Source organism: Aspergillus undulatus, assembly GCF_047715775.1.
Source record: "Aspergillus undulatus strain CBS 261.88 unplaced genomic scaffold BDV17scaffold_23, whole genome shotgun sequence".
Classification (NCBI taxonomy): Eukaryota; Fungi; Ascomycota; class Eurotiomycetes; order Eurotiales; family Aspergillaceae; genus Aspergillus; species Aspergillus undulatus.
Genome location: NW_027396627.1, coordinates 293,818 through 310,819, shown reverse-complemented (window position 1 = coordinate 310,819; position 17,002 = coordinate 293,818). Strand labels below are relative to the sequence as shown.

The window sequence follows — 17,002 nt, the reverse complement described above, 5'->3', positions numbered from 1 at the left end:
TGACCTAGCTCCCTTTCTTCTTCCCTTGATTCCCCGCGAAGGCTCGTACCTGAAGGCCCGAATCCCTACCGCGGACCGTCTGATCAATTCTGATCTCCAAGCGCCAAGTCGCCTCGTGAGCTACTCGGTGCATGGGGTCGTCTAGAGACCCTTTACTCCGTTCCATAACTGCAAGTAACATCCCAGAGCCAACGTTGTGGTGTGCTTAAGTCGTGCCTTTCTCACTTGCTCTCCAGGCAAAATACTCGAAGCAGTGAGCGAGATCAAGCTCGATCTAGCCGCTGCCGTTCGAAATCTGTTGTGTTTCGTCTTTTAACACACCACAACCATGATCCTCACATTTCTCGGCTTCCTCGCGCGCGTAGGAATCTTCATCTCAGCTATAATCACAATCGGGCTCAACGCCAAATTCCTGACGAACGCGGCCTGGAGCGACGAGCTCCTCGTCTACATCATTGCCGTTGCCTCCTTCAGTGTCGTTGCGTGTGCCGTCCCGCCGTACCCGAACTTCGTGTACGATTTGTTCTGGGCGTTGGCGAATGCGCTTTCGGCTGTGTTTGCATTGGTTGTTCAGGTTTGTCTTTTTTATTTCTTCTGTTTTTCGGCATCGATTGATATTGTTTTGATTGAGAAGCGCTTCGGAAATGTGCTAACGTGGGTACGCAGTTTGTGGAATCCGAGTGCTATGGATTCCGCCCTGATAACGAGGTAAAATGTGCGACATACAAAGGGGGAACGGCGTTCACCTTTCTGTTGGCGCTGGCTTGGTTTGCCAGTGCTTTTTTCGTGCGTCCCCCCCTGGTCGCGGTACATTTGAGAAATGTTTCGCTAATCTGGTACACAGGGAGGCCTAAGAATTCTGGGAGTCGTGTTCAATGTTGGGCAGTATGCTAGACGTCCGTACGTGTCTGCCATGTCTTGAATATCTAGTCCATATACTAATAGGGAGCATAGACTCTACATTCAAGGCGCAGAAGACGAAAGAAAAGCCAAAACAGAGAAAGGTGAGAATGTGGAACCAGTGAAGAGGAAAAAGAAGATCAAGTTCGTCCATGGCCACGATCGAATGTCAATTTGCTGACTCGGTCACATAGGGGTTTCGGCAACGACCATGTCGCCCGCTACTTTGTCTGCTACGGGCTTCTCGGTGTCGTCCTCCTTGCAGTTGGGCTTCCTCTCCTGTGCACCTCACCAGTTTCTCACTTCCTACAATGAGCAATATCTCGCTAACTCTGTTCTAGTATCATCTATGCCGCCCCAGCCTTCGCAATCTACCTCCTCGACCACATCTCCATCCCCGAAGTCGAAGTCACCCTGCTCAACCCCACAAACGACAGCATCCAATTCTCCATCCTCAGCGACATTAAAGTTCCCGATGCCGTAAACGTTCGCTTCGACCCAATGCGCGCCCAGTTCTTCCGCCCTGAGACAAGCGATGACCCGATTCCCATTGCAACAGTCGACCTACCGAAGCTCAGCTTCTCAGCAAAGGAGAAAATCACACTTATCAATCAAACGCTGAGACTAGGTGACGTAAACGAGTTTGCGGCCCTTGTTGAGGATGTAGCTTATAACCCGACATTTAGTGTTGCAGGGCAGGCGAAGGCCACGGTTGGTGTTGCGACGCTAAGTACGACAGTGGATTTGTTGAAAGTTGTTTCTTTGCCTGGTATGCTTCATTACCGACGCCTTAGGTCATGAATGCTGATACGAGAAAAAGGCTTCAATAACTTCCCCAACATCTGGATCAACCAAATCGGCGTAATGTCCCCAGACGACCAAGGGAACAATGTCTTCGGCGAAGTCGTCGTCTTCAATCCCGCGCCGGCCACGGTGACACTTGTACGCCCGCCAGCCCCTTGCGTTACAATCTCAACTGACAACTATTCTCACCGTGACAGGGAGAATTAACACTCGCCGTCATTCTGGCAAACCTCACAGTCGGCCACGCCACAGTCGCAGTGGACAACATCGTCCCAGGAAACAACACCTTTGTGGTGCGCGCAAATCTCGACACATCAATCGTAGAAGATAACATCGAGTCCATTATCCAGGAGCAGATCCCATACCTGCGCGACGGAAACATCAGCGCAACAGCAACCGGTGTCTCGGTTACATATGAGGGTGAACACCTCGAGTACTGGGAGGAAGCGTTCCAAGCGATTCGGATCAGTGCGACGAGGCCGGTCAAGGAGATACTACAGATGGTGGTTAATAGTGGGGCAACGTCTGTTCTTGGTGGTATTGTTCCTAGTGAGGGGTTGAATACGTTCGTTGATAATCTGGTCGATCAGATATTGGATACAGTGAGGAATTTAGATGAGGATGATGTTGCTGGGTATACGGATAATCTAGCTACTCTAGGGAGGTTGGTCTTGCGGCTTTTGACTTTCTTGGGGACTTTATGAACAATTCTTGCTTGCTTGATTGAGTTGTTAGTTCTTAAAGTGAGTAGCTAGCAAACTCGGTATCAGTACTTTGTTCCCGTCATGTTGTTCATTTGGGCGTGTAACCTCATTCATTGCGCACTCTACCTAACATTCAGCCAGGTCAATTAGGTTTTCGACGTTGAAGTATCCCAACGTTTATTCTCTTCTACTTATCCACGTCGCCTAGTTCTAACGATGGGAACACCCTACGAAAGTTCAAACAAGAAGCAACACTCTCTACTATGAAAGCTAAAACCTAGAGCAAACCCTAACCAAAATGACCTCTTGAGGCCCAAAGAAGAAAAGGAACTTCATATAATCAATCCGGTAACCCGAATTTCTACCCGTCGCTCAGTATTTATTCCTGAATACACTGGTAGTAGTAGGGGTTCCACTGCTTGCAGGTAAGGCCGGCAGCGCAACCAGCAGCACCCTTGAAGTTTATGCCACCGCACTGCTCGTAGATCTGAGCGTTACCTGTAGAGCCACCGCCGGTAGCAGGGGCAGTGGTGATAGGGGCAGCAGTACACGCGGAGGCAGTGGGTGCAACGCTAGTAGTAGTGGGCTTCACGCTGGTGGTGAAGGTCACGACGGAGGTCTGGGACTGAGCGGGAGCAGTGGCAGTGGGAGCAGCCTCTGTGGTTGTGGGAGCGACGCTGGTGGTGGTGGCGGTAGTGGATGTAGCAGCGGGGGCAGAGGTTGAGCCGGAGCCTGAGCCAGAGCCAGAACCGGAGCCGCCAGAGGAAGCACCATCCCAAACGGCAGGGCCGGGAATAGGGTAGCTGTCGAAGCTGCTGTAGATGTCGAAGAGGATACCGGCGTCGTCGACCGCGTAGGCACCAGGGAGGGACACACCCTCGGGCAGGGTAGAAGCACCATCACTAGTGACCTTGAACTGCACGCACTCCATGTAGAATTGCGCTCCGGCTTCCCTGTTTCCCTCGTGGAGAGCAATAATTTCAGGGCGGAAGAGGTAGTTGCCGGCCGGAACATCGGGGACGGTCACGGAATGCTTTCCTGTCAAGGGATTAGCAACTTCGTTGCCAGGAAGTATATAAAAGCTTTGTCAAACCTCTGTTCTCGACGAGAGTCTCTACGGCCCATGTCCCATCGGCGTATCCATCTTCAGCAATCTTGACCCAGCCGCTGCCAGCAGATCCGGACTCGGTAGGGGCCATGTAGACAAGCACGGGTCCGAGGTGAGACAGGTCAATGATGTCGTCGGAGGCATCGCGAGAGTTATGATGCCACTCGAAGGTGATCTTATCACCGGCGGCAACTTCCAGGGTCTGAGCAGCAGCCTGATCTCCGTTGACGTTGCAGGTAATATCGGTGGAGGTCACGTCGGTAACGGGGGAGTTGTTAGGAGGTGAACGGATGTAACCATCCGCGCTGTTTCCGAGGCCCTGGTCTTCGTCGTTGATCCAGACAGCCATGACGGTTGCGTGGGCGCTGACGAGCTTAGCAGTCGCCGCCAGGGCGAGAAGTCCGAAAGTCTTCATTGTGGTGAGTGTAAAGAATGAACGTTAAAGATAGACTGGGTTAATGAATGTGGTGTGACTGCCACCAGGACAGGAAACAGGCAATGGTAAAAAGAGTGTGAGGCGAAAGTTGGACTGTGAGTAGCAGAAGCATAGTAGAATGGCGAGAGCAGGCTTTATACAACTCCTCCGCCGAGATCCTGGTCGAAGCATAGATCGTTTAATGAGCAGCCCTGCCAAGGTGAGGTTGTTTATATGAAACCGCTCCACCACCGTGCAAAGGCAACCCAATGACAGCCGGTCCCTTTCCTTAGGGCTCTTGGCAAATGAACTGTCGGCTGTTCCCGACCAGTGACAGACCCTGAACTTGCCTGGAGGCAACGCTGAATCAATATAGGGCCTTGGCGTTTCATTACAATGGATTCTAGCCAGCAGTGGCCACACAAGTCAGCATTATTAACCGAGCCTTCCATATTACCTGGCGGCAAGGGCCAATATCGACCTTAAGAGTGTGATAGGGGATTCAATTTGCAGAAATGAGTTCATCGCCCATTTCATCTTCAAAGTGGGCTCATCGACTACCGAGGGGCATGGATAATTTCTCCTGAACCGGTTCGATGGCCTGATAGTGGACGAGGCGGTCCACCGTCCAGCGGAGGGTCTTCTCAGCGAGCCCCTATCTCATCCTCTGCCATCTTTTCACCCGTAGACAATAATGATGTGTCAATTCACTTCCTTGCTCTCCAATCTCCAAGCTATGTTATCTAACTCATTGATGTTTACTTTATGGCTCCGCTGTGTGCATTCCTTCTTCGCTGACGCGAATCAATGATTCCAGTACCCCAATTGTTTTCAGATAACTTGGCAAGATCCACATTCTACATGCCTTCTTCGTGATATGCCACCGGCTCTTCCCATCCTCATTCTCGCTTTTCGAAGCCCGCTGGTCCATACCCGCGTTTCCGCCTCATCTCGACACAACGCCGACAGACAGTCGCCTCTACACTATCCGGTAATACCCGTCTCCATACCCTTATATCTATCCATGCGTGGGACAAGGTCTGTCAAAAATCTCTTCAGGCCGGCCATGTCCGGAACGTGAGTGACTGAACAGGCGCCTGTGATGGCAACGAAGTCGACCGTGTCCCTTGGGATTAGAGCGAGAAAACTCCACCAGCAATAAGACTGGAAATACTTCCCTATAGGGGTATGCGGACCAGGCACTCCCTCATGGGCAGCGTAGTGTTCGCGGAAACTAGCTCAGTCTGAGCTCCGATGATTAGTATACTGTACACCTTGCATCGCGTCTATGAAGTACCCATTAGTCCGAAGTTGTTGAATGCTGGGCTTTTTAGCTTGGTATGGAGGTATATGAGTCGTCGGCTTTAATCTCGAGTATTCAGCATGCGTAGAATATTTCGAATATTTTGTTGTACTCCTGGGACTTGGCGCACCCGTAGTAGTTTGTGGCGTTGCGGGCCTGGTGGACGTGGACGGGATTCCGCTAGTCTTGACAGGATTCAGAGAACACTCAGGTCAATGGATGGCAGTGAGTTTGAGATGAACAGGTCAGTTATGATATCTTACAGATTCAGTCTGGGGCGCTTCTTTTTATTGTAATGTAATTTACTACCGTTTAGGTATTGTTGCCGCTCTGCGTTGATTCTGAGGCAGAGCTTGTTCGATATATATATTTCCCAACACATGTCTCTAATGACCAATCTTCCAGCTCATGCATGGCCCTTGAGCTTCTGGCGTCTCTTATGATCTAGAGGTTTCCAATTCCGGCTGTATCTTTCGAACTTGCTTTTTGCACCCGATCCCTCGTCAGAAAAAGGTATGGTCGTTCCGATAATATACTTGCGCTTTGTCCGGTCAAAGCCCTAGAACGGTAGCGATCTGATAACAAACCTACCCCCAGACTCCGTTACACCAAGTTACCTTTGTTGAGCTAAGATGCGTGCCTTGCAGTTTCTTAGGGGGTATGTACTGCTCTCGTATCTTAGACTGATTGATGTCAGAGTCTAGACAAGTAATGGACTAGCGCTTCGTGTCTTGGATTTCCCAATGACATCAAAATTATGATGTTGCTTACTTCGATGCGCCTTTATTGACTCGCCGTCTCCGGATAAGCATTCTGTCTGGATAGCACCGAGGGTCGACGTACTCAGGGCGTCCAGCACGGTCAAACCCCGGACCCCCTCACATGTGATCCCCGCGTTTGCCAAGCTGTCAAATTTCTGTGGGGTTCCTCCAGGATCAAGCCATTGCTCATCCTCTCAATAAGCACCAATAGCACCAACTGACGCTGTTGGCGCAAGGCGACGTCGGACCCCGGTTTGGCTGCGGCCTGGAGGCGGTTTCAACACTGCTTCAAGTCGACATGTAGCCTTATCCTTCTCGTCTAATTTTATTGTGAGACTTGCCAGCGATGGTCTGCTTGCGAGGGCCATCGACAAAGTGCATGGGCGTTAATGAGCGTGAGGAATACTGGCTAATATTATCATCCTGTCCCTGCAACCACAAATAGGGTGCTCGTGGCAATTCCTAGCTTTTCGCGCGTGGCGCTTGAGTGGTTTCCTGCCCCTTCCTAGTCATCTCTTCTGACGGTTCAAGGTGAACTTTAGAACCCTCTCATAGCCACCGTGATCATCGACCCTGTCATTGATCCTCCTGGCTTGCCCTTGACTTGTATGCATCGGGAAGTGGCCATTACTCGTCCACGACGAATATTCGTGCGGGGTATCAAAAAACCCCTACTGGTCGAACTATCTTCTGTCTAGTGCATTCAACAGTTCGAACGTCGACCAAACCCAAACAGATCGTTCTCCCTCGGTATCTGAATCAAATGATACCTCTATGTCGAGTCAGCAATTGAATTCGCTCTGGCACATTCACCACGCCGCCTTTTCCTGTATCCTATTGACAGATTCCGCTAGCTGCTCTTATCTTTCGGCAAGAAGGAAATAAACCGTGCCAGTCCACTATTGCCAGCAGAGGCTCCTTGACCGGTCCTATTATTATGTTCTCTCAACAAGGCAGGAGGGCCTCGCGCGCCTGCGTCTCCTGTCATCAACGGAAGCTCCGCTGCGATGCCTCTTTTCGCGGCTGTCCGTGTACCAGGTGCCTTCAGGACGGGAAGGAGACTTGCATTCTTCGAGAAAAGCTTCCTCGATAGTCAGTGCACCGGAAGTAGCGACGCCGACCGAGGCGACACAGAATCTCAGCAGAAGTCTGGCTAACCCCTGGCGCAGTTCAAGGAGCTTCTATCAGAATGGCACGGCAAGTGCGACCGCCACGAATGCTCGACCGACTAGAACGGTTAATGGTAAGGTTATCTTACAGTCTTCCTTTAACGGACAAGACTAATGTTTTTGCTGTCAAATAGAGGCCAGATCAAGAGAAATACCGTCGACCGGAAGCATCGACTTCTCACATTATCCATTCCTAGAGTTGAACAATGTTCAAGCATTGGACAAGGAGGACGTCGCCTACATGCGCTCAAAGGGCTGTTTCTCAGTTCCCGACCACTCCGTCCTCGATGAGTTTGTCAACCAGTTTTTCCTACATATTCACCCAGAGACCCCGGTGCTGGACGAAGCTCAGTTCTGGCGCTTATACCAACCTACCAAGAGCGAAACAACAGATTCAGGAGAGAAAGTGTCGCTATTTGTCTTCCAAGCCATGTTGTTCAGAGCAGTTTCTGTGAGATTGACCATAGCTCCTGCCGTTCCCTCGCTTACCGTTGCCAGTATGTATCCCAAGAGAGCATCATACGTTGCGGCTTCAGCGACAAAGACACCGCAAGAGCGTCATTCTACAAGCGTGCCAAGGTCCGTATCTCAAACTCTCAGAGGGTTATATATTCTGACCATGTATCTAAGCGCAGTTATTATTTGACCTGAGGGCTGAAAGTTCACCTCTCTACAAGGCCCAAGGAGCGGTACTTCTCTCGCATCAGGTCTCCCCCGATGACCCCCAGACCGGCAGTCTATGGCTTGTCAACGCGACCCAAAGCACTGTACTTGTTGGCCAACAACCGGTTTCCTTCGCTGGCGACCTACAAAATGCGATGACAAAACGTCTTTGGTGGTCAATCCTTCTGCGGGATCGATGCCTATGCCTTGGGCTGCGCCGCCGCACTCAAATCACGTCAAAGCATTTCAACGCAGAGACAAGCTATCTCGAGGAAGCAGATTTCGCGGACGAAATCTCCAGCTCGCGTGTGTATGACGAAAATTCAAAGAGGATTCTCTTCGAGACTTTGCAGCATCAGTGTCGCCTAGCTGTGCTGGTATCTGATATGGCGTCGTTCATGTTCACTTCGAACGGAGTCTCATCACCATCGCTTTCGTTTAAAGGTTTCCAGTCACATAGGTGCGAGATTAAGAGACTACGAAACCAACTATTGCACTGGAAGAGGAGATTCAGCCCGCCCCAGACACTACCTAATGGCACCGTACTGCCGTCGCCCGTCATGACGTTTATTAAGATAACCTACATGTACTATTAGTAAGTCTGCAGTAGGCTTCTCCTTCGATATTACTCAACTGACTTCACCAGTGCCGCCCAATCCAATCTATCGCATTACGAAGGACTGATTGTAGAGAGTCATTCGGACTTTGCTGGGAAGAACTACACGATGCAGCTATCTGAGTGCGCGTCATTGTTGAGGGACGCAGTGGCTAACTTAACTGATACGATGGAGTATTTCAGCGACTATCGAAACGTTGAAAATATCCCGCTGAGCACGTTAGAATATACCTCTACCTTACTTCTAGAATTTGACTAACTGTTTATAGTTTGGCATTCGTTGCAACTCCCCTGGTCAACGCGGCGTTTGACGTGAAGCTCGCTCAATCATACGAGGAAATGGTCGTCCGCCGAAGGCACGTTGACCTTCTCGCGGATATATACCGCCGATTGGCGCTTCTTTACAATGTAACCAATTATGTTGCCGTCGGGACAAACCAGATCTTGAAGTTGGTTTACAGTCTCTCTCAGGAGCTGCTCCTCCGAGAGCACCGATCGCACGCCCAAACCGTCGCCAGTTCTCAATCCACGAGAAACGCCAGCAGCTTAGGATCCAACCTTGGGCCTAACACGAAGTCGCGCCTCAATGACTGGGTGGACGTTTTTGTCTGCTTCCCGCGTTCCTATCTTCTCATTTCGACTTCTGTCGACTATAGCCTGTCCATAGGACGCCTTCCGCACGACAACGATATACCCGAGTTCCTCCGGAGCACGGCAGCTGGGGCTCCTAATGCTAGGCTTCCATGGATGACGATAACAGACCTCGTTAACCCGTCGGACAAGTCAGAGCCAGATTTCTGGTGTCCATCCTACTGCGCGCCCGCTCGACCACTTTCTGTCATCAGGCCCCAGAATGAGAGCCTAAGCCCCCATTATTCCAAGGTAAACGGGTTACTTGGCCCAGTGTCCAAGCCTACTTTCCAGTTCCAGCCTATACCAGGTGCTCTGTGGCCGGGCGTATCAGGGATAGACACGACATACGATCAACAGCTCCCACCCGTGATATTCGAGCAGTGTCCCATCAACCTAGACTTCCTCAATCAAATTCCTGTCACGGCCGTGCCGTTTCTTCAACAACCACCAACCCCAGTAACGGAATATACAGGACACATTGGGACTTTAGGGAGCAATCCAACGACACTCATGGCAGATCACCTGGCCAGCGGTGGCCTAGGACAAGTATACATGAGTGGCGATGACAACTCCACGTACCAAATGTCTCTCTTTGACTATTATAATGAGATGGCCGGCAATGGTTCTTCAATGCTTTACCCTCTGACGTGCCCCAACTACGAACACGCCCACGACCCTCAGGCTAGCGACGATCAGACCGATAGTAACGATGGCTTGGTGTAGGTCAAGCTCCTGACCATGATCAACCTTGCCGGTCTCCGATCCGAAATGCCGCGGGATCGTGATCCTTCGCTACCTTAGTGCTGGGCAGTTGATCGGCTCCCTCAGATTCGGGCTAGACTCAATCTCGTATGATTGCCTTGTTCATTGCAGGTCTTATGTGTTTTGAGACTGTTACCAATACCTAGGAAATGGCGGAATGTGCAGCGGAGCGAATATATTGCCCACTGTACCCAGTTTTTATTATTATGTTCGTATATAGAGACATGTCATATTTTTTTAGTAGACGTCTTGGGAGCAACCTTATAGCCATCAGTATATCCTAGACAGGAAATTAGGGACTATGATCGTGGTCAACGATAAAGCTAGGATAAGACAATGGAGAAAGCCAGCAGGGAGCCAACCTTTGTGGCAACTTTTCCCATTGTTCATTATAAAACGTACTTTCAATGTACTGTGTTAGTGTTTCTATTCACCCCCAAGAACACACACAAAGGGATGTGACAATGCTCTCACAACTTGCAGTAGAGCACTCAATGTGATTCGTCAGCAACAGGCAAAGCCTCTCATACCCTTTCACTGACATTGATGGGCATGCCAGTGGCTAAGGAACATAAATGATTCATCCATGTCCCAGTCTGACCACTGCATTTACTGCGCTTAGGGGTTGTTTGGCTCTTCAAAATTTACTCTCCACCCTGCCACCAGAGCTGATTCTCGCGATTGTAGAAGCTATCGATATGCAAGATAGAAATGATTTCGAACCTGGAAATACTGCCGTTGAAGCAGCACTTGCTGGTAGCTTCGATACACTCCTTCGCATTGCTATCTGGAATGGTCACGAGGACCTTGCCGCCGTACTCCTGGAACGCGGTGCAGACCCGGTACTGTAGGCCGTGGTATATTCCGATACTGCTTTGATGCACTGCGTGAGGAATGGTATGTTACCATTGTTCGAAAGCTAGTCGCATTGAATATAAATACGAGACCCAGTTTCCCACACTCTGCGATATGAGACGCGGGGATGCATGGCCAAGCAGCCATTCTTGAGATGCTTCTTGGCGATTATGCGACAAGATACCCTCATATACTATAGGAGGGCCGGTATATGGCACAGAGACAAGCGGCCTATGGTGGAGATGCAGATATCCTTCGAATGCTCCTTCGACGGGGTGCACCCCCTGACGGAGATACCAGTTCTCCCTGGACTCCTCTTTATCATGCTGTTAGGCAGGGACAGGTTCAAGCTACTCGGCTGTTGATAGACCATGGGGCAGATATGTGCCGTGACTTCAACAGATTAGAGACCGCGCTAGGCGAAATGAGGTGCTCCCGCGAGCCTTTGCGGCGGGTGGATATATTTCTTCTTTTGTATAAAGCTTGTAAGGCAATCGTTGATGACAGCAAGCATTCTATAGTTGAGGGCATCCTCCAGGAGAACTGCTCAGATCCAGAAAAGATGGGCTATGTGGTTGAAAAGGCCATTTTGGAGGCCTAAGGAGTTGTGATTACGGATGGACTGCACCATGATAAAATTATCTCATATACCAATACTTTGGGTGCTACCAAGTAACCGCTTGCAAAGGTATAGAGACCAGGAATATCTCTGTAGACTAGACGGTAGCCTATAATGGCGGCAGTTTAGGTTGATAGGAATCTTAGCGATGTAGAAGTCAGGCTCTTGGAAGAGAAAAGCACTTGCATACATGGTCGAACGGAACATTCATGAAGTTTATACTATTAAGCTAGCCCTGTATTGCAGTGAGAGAGGCGTCTTTGGACTTTCCTGGAACAAAGAGATAATAAGTAGAATGACCTTCGTGACCGTTGGGGCTAAGCTACCTCATGTACCGCTTATTCCTCAGGCAAGGTGCGCGATTGTCCATAAATACATGGGCATATGGACAATGGAGATCACCCTTCAGTCAGAATGCTCTAAAAGTCAGTCATTTTCGCATCCTTCAACTTCTCCGGGTACAACGCATAGTACGGATCCAGCTCTTCCACCCAGCCCCCCGCCGGCTCACTGATGTAGTAGCCAATGAACTCCAGAGTAGCCCGGTCGTACTGCCTGGCTATCTCCTTAGGCACAGCGAGGTACTGATTCTCCTCTTGTCTCAGGTAGCCTCTTGTCGCAAATGTGGAATAGACGAGGCGGTATTGGTCGGTTGTGGTGTTGTTGCCGCCGCCATGGAAGAGGGATGCCAGCATGATGAGACCGTCACCCTTCTCTAACTCTGGCACAATCGCGTCGGCTGGGTTAGGTGGTTTGTCTGGTACGGTAGCCCTAAAGTGAGCCTGTTTTTAGCAGCGGCTTCGCTACTTTAGAAGAAATAGAGACGTACCAAAGATGACTCCCAGGAATAAGCTGCGTCCCGCCATTCGCCCTAGTCACCTTGCAGCCGGCAACGAACATGCCGACAGTTGGGTCTCTCTCTTTATCACGCTCATCATCCCACTCATCTATCTCTGGGACTTTACGGTGGTGGATGTAAGAATCACGATGTAGAGGCTGTGCCTTGCCTCCTGGACCAATCTCGATTGCAACGCAAGAAGTTATTTGAGGTTTTGAGACAGATTCCTTGAGGTTATCACCCCACCAGAAAGTGCTCCGCGTTGTGAGGAAATGGGAACAGACGGCCTGGAATATCGGGTTCATCACTTGTGTTTTGGTGTAGAGCGGACTTCTGGCGATAAGGGATGGGGCGCGCTTTGTTTCCTCTATCATAGTTGCATCAGATGTGGTCAGCAAAGTTCAACAAGCGTAGCTTTGTGGCTCGAAGTGATGCATGCATACTTACTCGGGAAAAAAGCGCCCTCCCATTCTGCATCATCATTGATTCTGTCTTTGATATCCTCGTAGGTTTCGTCCAGTATTTCGGGAGTAATTAAGTTGCGAATGGCAACACCTCCGTCTCGCTTAATGAGATAGTAGATATCTTCCAGTGGAGTGTCTGTGGAGACGTATTGGAGGCCGGGCCCATACTCCTTTGATGAAGTCATGTTGCCTGCGCTGAATGCATTGGGACGAGAGCTCGAAGTGAACAACAAGGCGGCTATCTCCAAGATGGTACGTAGGATTATACCTATCTCTCTAAAAGTAGGAAGTACTACTGGCCCTCGACAATAAGCCCTCGGAACCTAACAACCATATCCCCATCCTTCTCATCCCCAAGAGGCTTCGCCGCATAAGCACCAACATAGCACTCATCACTCGCGTCCCCCGCAAATACCCAAGCGAGTTCCCGGATCATCCTTCGCTTCTTTAGTCCATCTCTTGCCTCCGCACCGGTTTCAAACACAGCCAGCCCAGTAGGCTCCCTTGCGATTTCGATTGTCACCTCTCTCACTGGCTGCCCGGCCAGTCGTGGCGGAATCATAGAACCCGGGGACCAGTCCGGCCACTGATCCTTGCCGACCGTGCAGACGAGCTGCTCGCCGTCCATGAACTCAACGGCAGTCTTGATCCAGGCGCGAGTTCCATCAGATCTGTGGATGATCAGCGCCAAGCCGCCCTGAGCGTAGAGGGACTGGATATCCGCAGTGACGGTGACGCGGGCGCGTTTGAAAGAGGCCAATGGCATGGGCTTGTAGATCATTGGGCAGTTGAAGACCGGGGGCGTGCTGGGGGTTTCCCAGAGGTCCGTGGAGAGGGGTGCGTGGATTGCAAAGCCGTCGGATAGTTCGGATGTGCTCGGGGGTTGAATGGCCGAGTGCAAGACTTTCCAGGTGGAGGAAGACATTGCTTTTTGTCATACGTCAATATGTGAACTATGACTTGGACAAGGGTAGTGATAGCCGTTCGGTAGACTGTTTTGCTGGTCTGTTTTATAGTTAACGGGTGCTCGAGAGACCACCAAGAGGGACACGCTTAATAACCCGCTGCGGTGTAGCATACAAGGCCTTGAGTAACCTGCAGGTGATTGTATGAACACATTAATACCAAATAGAATTGGAATCTCTCAACACAACTTTCACTCCTCGGCTCGCAAGGTCTAGATTCATTTCTTCGGCTAGTGTGCCACAGGTTGTCCTATGCAGATACAAATCGGGGCCAGAAATGCAGGCCGCGGAAAACCCGCTGTGCCTAGCTCCTCCAGTTTCTGGGGCACTCCATCATCATGATCCTGCCCTGACGCGCATTTTGCCCTTTGAGCTGCGTGATTACTCCTCACCTCAATCACTTTCAAATCGAACTGGTCTTTAGCTGGCCGCGAATCCGCAGGAAGGAAAGCTAGCTCAATTTCAGGGCTCACGCACAAGCCTTTCTATCCAGCCTGCAGGCCTGCCAGCGTGGCATCGAGTTGGGGCTGAAATGTATTCACTCGACTACGCAGCAAACCTAAACTACATCACATCGCTCCGCGGGGTCAACCATGGCTCCTCAGTGGGGTTCGCTGTGAGTGCTTGCCGCACGCCCTGGTCTGTTGAGGTTCACGTAGCCGGTAAACATCCGTTCTCGGTACCATGGAGGATTCCCTCATGCCAGTGTTTCAAGGTTTGACAACGTCCGAAAATCGTGACTACCACGTCTCAAAGAACCTGATCCCTGCTCAAACTATGATGGGGAGAAATGAGACTCTTTGCAAGTTCCTTGTGTTCGCTTTCACTTCTGCAATAATGGACTGATGGTCCCCGATTTGTCTCGCAGGACTGGCTCGGTTGAGATTGCATAGAGGGGTAGCTATTACTTGTTCGACCCTTAAGCTGGCAACTATAACCCAAAAAACTGGGGTTGTGATGGTCTGTCGCCTTCATAGTTCGTTTCATAAGATGAGGACAGAAGATAGCCTAGCTGATATGTCCTAAAAGGGTGATATTGACATGTCTTGTTCTAAGCCTTCCAATGAGCTTGGCAGGGGGGGTTCCAGGAAATTGTCACAGCTTGCTAGCTGCATGCGAGGACCCTGCGTGAGTGTGCGGAAATGTCATTGCATTAAAAACTATTATACCTTTAAACCAAGTCGTGAGGATATTCGCCCCTGCGAACTCCCTTTTGCTCAGATCCCGATCCATAGAAATGAAGTTCGCCTTTTTACCTACCTCTAAACTACCAGAAAATGCTTGGGCACCAGTGATGGCGCCTCAGGACTTGCATAGATAACTATTGCCAACATGACTGCCCAGGATATTGTGAAGCAGACGACGTGTAACAGCTCAGTCAGCCTCGCGGGCCGACATTGAATATCCGATGCTCGTTCGCCAAGCAAGCCCAGACTTTATAAGCTGCATGGATCAAATAACTTGCTGCAAGAGGCAGTCTACTTGTCAGTCCCAGACCAGATCGAAATGTGATAGAGGTCTCAATGACGAGGTACAGGGGAAAAGCCTGGGTTTCTGGACCTTCTGGTCAATCAGTCATGAAATGAAAATCCAAGCACTAGCTTCATATTATACAGGAGCCAATACCTCCAATCTACTCATCAGTCCACCCCAGAAATTTTCCAACATCCTGCGCAAGAAACCGATGGAAGGCCGACGTAGGATGAAAGTCATCCCACCAGACATACTTCTCCCCAGACCCAATAGAAGTGCCATCCGTAAAGCCATACACCTCGGGATGGTCGAGGACCTCAGTGAAAAACGACCACGAGTCGTAGGCTACTACCGATGACTAGCAAGTATTAAACTCATGTTAGCCGATATTCCAACTAGGTGGTAAAACAGGCGCGGGGTATGTATCACATATCGCATATCGCATCGTGACTTACATCTGGATGGTCTTCACTCCAGGCATCAATAGCATTACTGAGCTGCGCATTATACTCCACAGTGACCTCATTGTACTCTTCTCTAGCCTTGGGCTCATAGGCCAGAACATGCGGACTCCTGTCACACGGCGGGACATTAAAGATGAGAAAATTTCGAGCGCCGCAGGTGTGCAGTTTGTTGATGAGCTCGAAGTACCGCACAATTGCGCAGTGCATATCCTGATATGGATCGGGGCGGAGGGAGAGAAAGTAGATGCTGCGATGGACGAAGTCAGCAATCGGAAACGATTAGCTTGGGCTTGGGCTTGGGCTTGGGAGCACGAGTCTACGTACTCGTTGATCCCAATCCAGAGACTGAACAGCGTCGAATCGGGGTTCCATTCTTGCCCCGTTCTTGTCCGTGTCTTTGTCTCTGTCCTTGTGTTCCTCGAGTTGGGACCAGAACCAGAACCACAATAGTTCGGCTCGAAGACTTCCTCAACCTGGTAGACTAGATCCTCAGGGATATTTGCAACGATGTCATTGTCTATCGTGGCGCCATACACGGCAGGATTGTAATTCAGTACTAGGGTGTCGTTGTACGTGGTCGTCAAGTATCCAACCCAGTTGATGCCGTCTGCTGCAGTGCCGGTCCCTGTCGATGTTCGTGTCCGTGTCAGCCGGGTCCCCTTTGGAAGTGATTCAGCAGTTGGATCTAGAAGCGCACGTACATACCAAGTGGTGGATTCCCCATGGCGTTTCCCGGTGAAGGCTGCGTGAATGACGCATTGAAACCGGTAGTCGAGTAGGAGTCCCCGCTGGTTCAGCCCCATTAGCTATCACATTTCGAACACGGCCAGATTAAAATTGGGAAATCAACTGCATACAAGGTGAAAAGCGACCTGATGCTCGGTGTCCGCCCTAGAATCGGCCCACCATTCCCATTGGTGTTTTTCAGAGCCGGGGCGCCCGCAATCCAGCTCAAGACGCTCTGGAGGCGCATTTTTGCTTCTCTCAAGGACTGACGTGAAACCAAGCTGCAAGCTGTATCTTACCGGAGAGGCTTCTTTTATAAGCGGTGATCGGAGACGTCTCGCGGGTTGAGGGGTGTCAGCATGCCCCTGTCTCAGCCCCCGTGTAACATGTGCGTGGAGCAAAGACTATCTTGCAGGAACCTGACGCCGATGAGAATGAATTGACTTGCTGATTGGACAGCGGCTGCAAGGTCAAGTGTGCATTCCTTTGTTCTTCTCATTTTTTGGGGCTGCGGGTCATCAGTGTAGGGCAAGGATCGGCTCGTGACGACCGTGGTGCTGTGCAGCGCTCAGCTCAGTTGAGCGGGATTCACGATCGGTTCATGATGAGGCTGTAGTTGCAGCTCGTCTCTGGCTAGTTTCTTGCGCTTTTGCGTATTGGCTGGTCTTTTTCTAGGTATAAGGCGCTCTTGAGTTGCTGTAGTTAGCTTGGCGGCTCGACCTAGAAAATACTAATGGGTGCAAAAGAATATTCTATGTAT

The 17,002-nt window shown here is 50.5% G+C and overlaps 6 protein-coding genes across 6 annotated transcripts; 2 read left to right on the top strand and 4 right to left on the bottom strand.

The window, feature by feature from the left end:
- Positions 1 to 328: 328 nt before the first annotated feature.
- BDV17DRAFT_298395 (uncharacterized protein) lies at positions 329 to 2,408 on the top strand (the record flags this gene model as incomplete). The annotated part of the gene is made up of 6 exons (XM_073763682.1): positions 329 to 574; positions 667 to 790; positions 969 to 1,044; positions 1,242 to 1,669; positions 1,721 to 1,842; positions 1,902 to 2,408. 6 exons carry the CDS (start codon positions 329 to 331, stop codon positions 2,406 to 2,408), a joined length of 1,503 nt encoding a protein of 500 aa, XP_073615754.1.
- Positions 2,409 to 2,467: 59 nt separating this feature from the next.
- On the bottom strand, positions 2,468 to 4,198 carry eglD (putative endoglucanase). The gene is made up of 2 exons (XM_073765262.1): positions 3,502 to 4,198; positions 2,468 to 3,446 (listed from the first exon to the last, which is right to left on the bottom strand). Exons 1-2 carry the CDS (start codon positions 3,929 to 3,931, stop codon positions 2,788 to 2,790), a joined length of 1,089 nt encoding a protein of 362 aa, XP_073615753.1. The 5' UTR covers positions 3,932 to 4,198; the 3' UTR covers positions 2,468 to 2,787.
- Positions 4,199 to 6,648: 2,450 nt separating this feature from the next.
- Positions 6,649 to 9,850, top strand: BDV17DRAFT_86722 (Zn(II)2Cys6 transcription factor). Its single transcript, XM_073765261.1, has 8 exons — positions 6,649 to 7,087; positions 7,165 to 7,238; positions 7,299 to 7,615; positions 7,663 to 7,743; positions 7,800 to 8,422; positions 8,474 to 8,662; positions 8,713 to 8,851; positions 8,915 to 9,850. Exons 1-8 carry the CDS (start codon positions 6,933 to 6,935, stop codon positions 9,797 to 9,799), a joined length of 2,463 nt encoding a protein of 820 aa, XP_073615752.1. The 5' UTR covers positions 6,649 to 6,932; the 3' UTR covers positions 9,800 to 9,850.
- A 1,881-nt stretch (positions 9,851 to 11,731) lies between these two features.
- On the bottom strand, positions 11,732 to 12,799 carry BDV17DRAFT_291241 (phytanoyl-CoA dioxygenase family protein; the record flags this gene model as incomplete). The annotated part of the gene is made up of 3 exons (XM_073762097.1): positions 11,732 to 12,083; positions 12,142 to 12,517; positions 12,598 to 12,799. The coding sequence occupies 3 exons, from the start codon at positions 12,797 to 12,799 to the stop codon at positions 11,732 to 11,734; spliced, it is 930 nt and encodes a 309-aa protein (XP_073615751.1).
- Positions 12,800 to 12,906: 107 nt separating this feature from the next.
- Positions 12,907 to 13,539, bottom strand: BDV17DRAFT_291240 (uncharacterized protein; the record flags this gene model as incomplete). The annotated part of the gene is made up of 1 exon (XM_073762096.1): positions 12,907 to 13,539. One exon carries the CDS (start codon positions 13,537 to 13,539, stop codon positions 12,907 to 12,909), a length of 633 nt encoding a protein of 210 aa, XP_073615750.1.
- Positions 13,540 to 14,790: 1,251 nt separating this feature from the next.
- On the bottom strand, positions 14,791 to 16,541 carry BDV17DRAFT_263094 (SGNH/GDSL hydrolase family protein). Its single transcript, XM_073757864.1, has 5 exons — positions 16,374 to 16,541; positions 16,218 to 16,304; positions 15,841 to 16,141; positions 15,508 to 15,763; positions 14,791 to 15,410 (listed from the first exon to the last, which is right to left on the bottom strand). Exons 2-5 carry the CDS (start codon positions 16,273 to 16,275, stop codon positions 15,213 to 15,215), a joined length of 813 nt encoding a protein of 270 aa, XP_073615749.1. The 5' UTR covers positions 16,276 to 16,304; positions 16,374 to 16,541; the 3' UTR covers positions 14,791 to 15,212.
- Between the last annotated feature and the right edge of the window lie 461 nt (positions 16,542 to 17,002).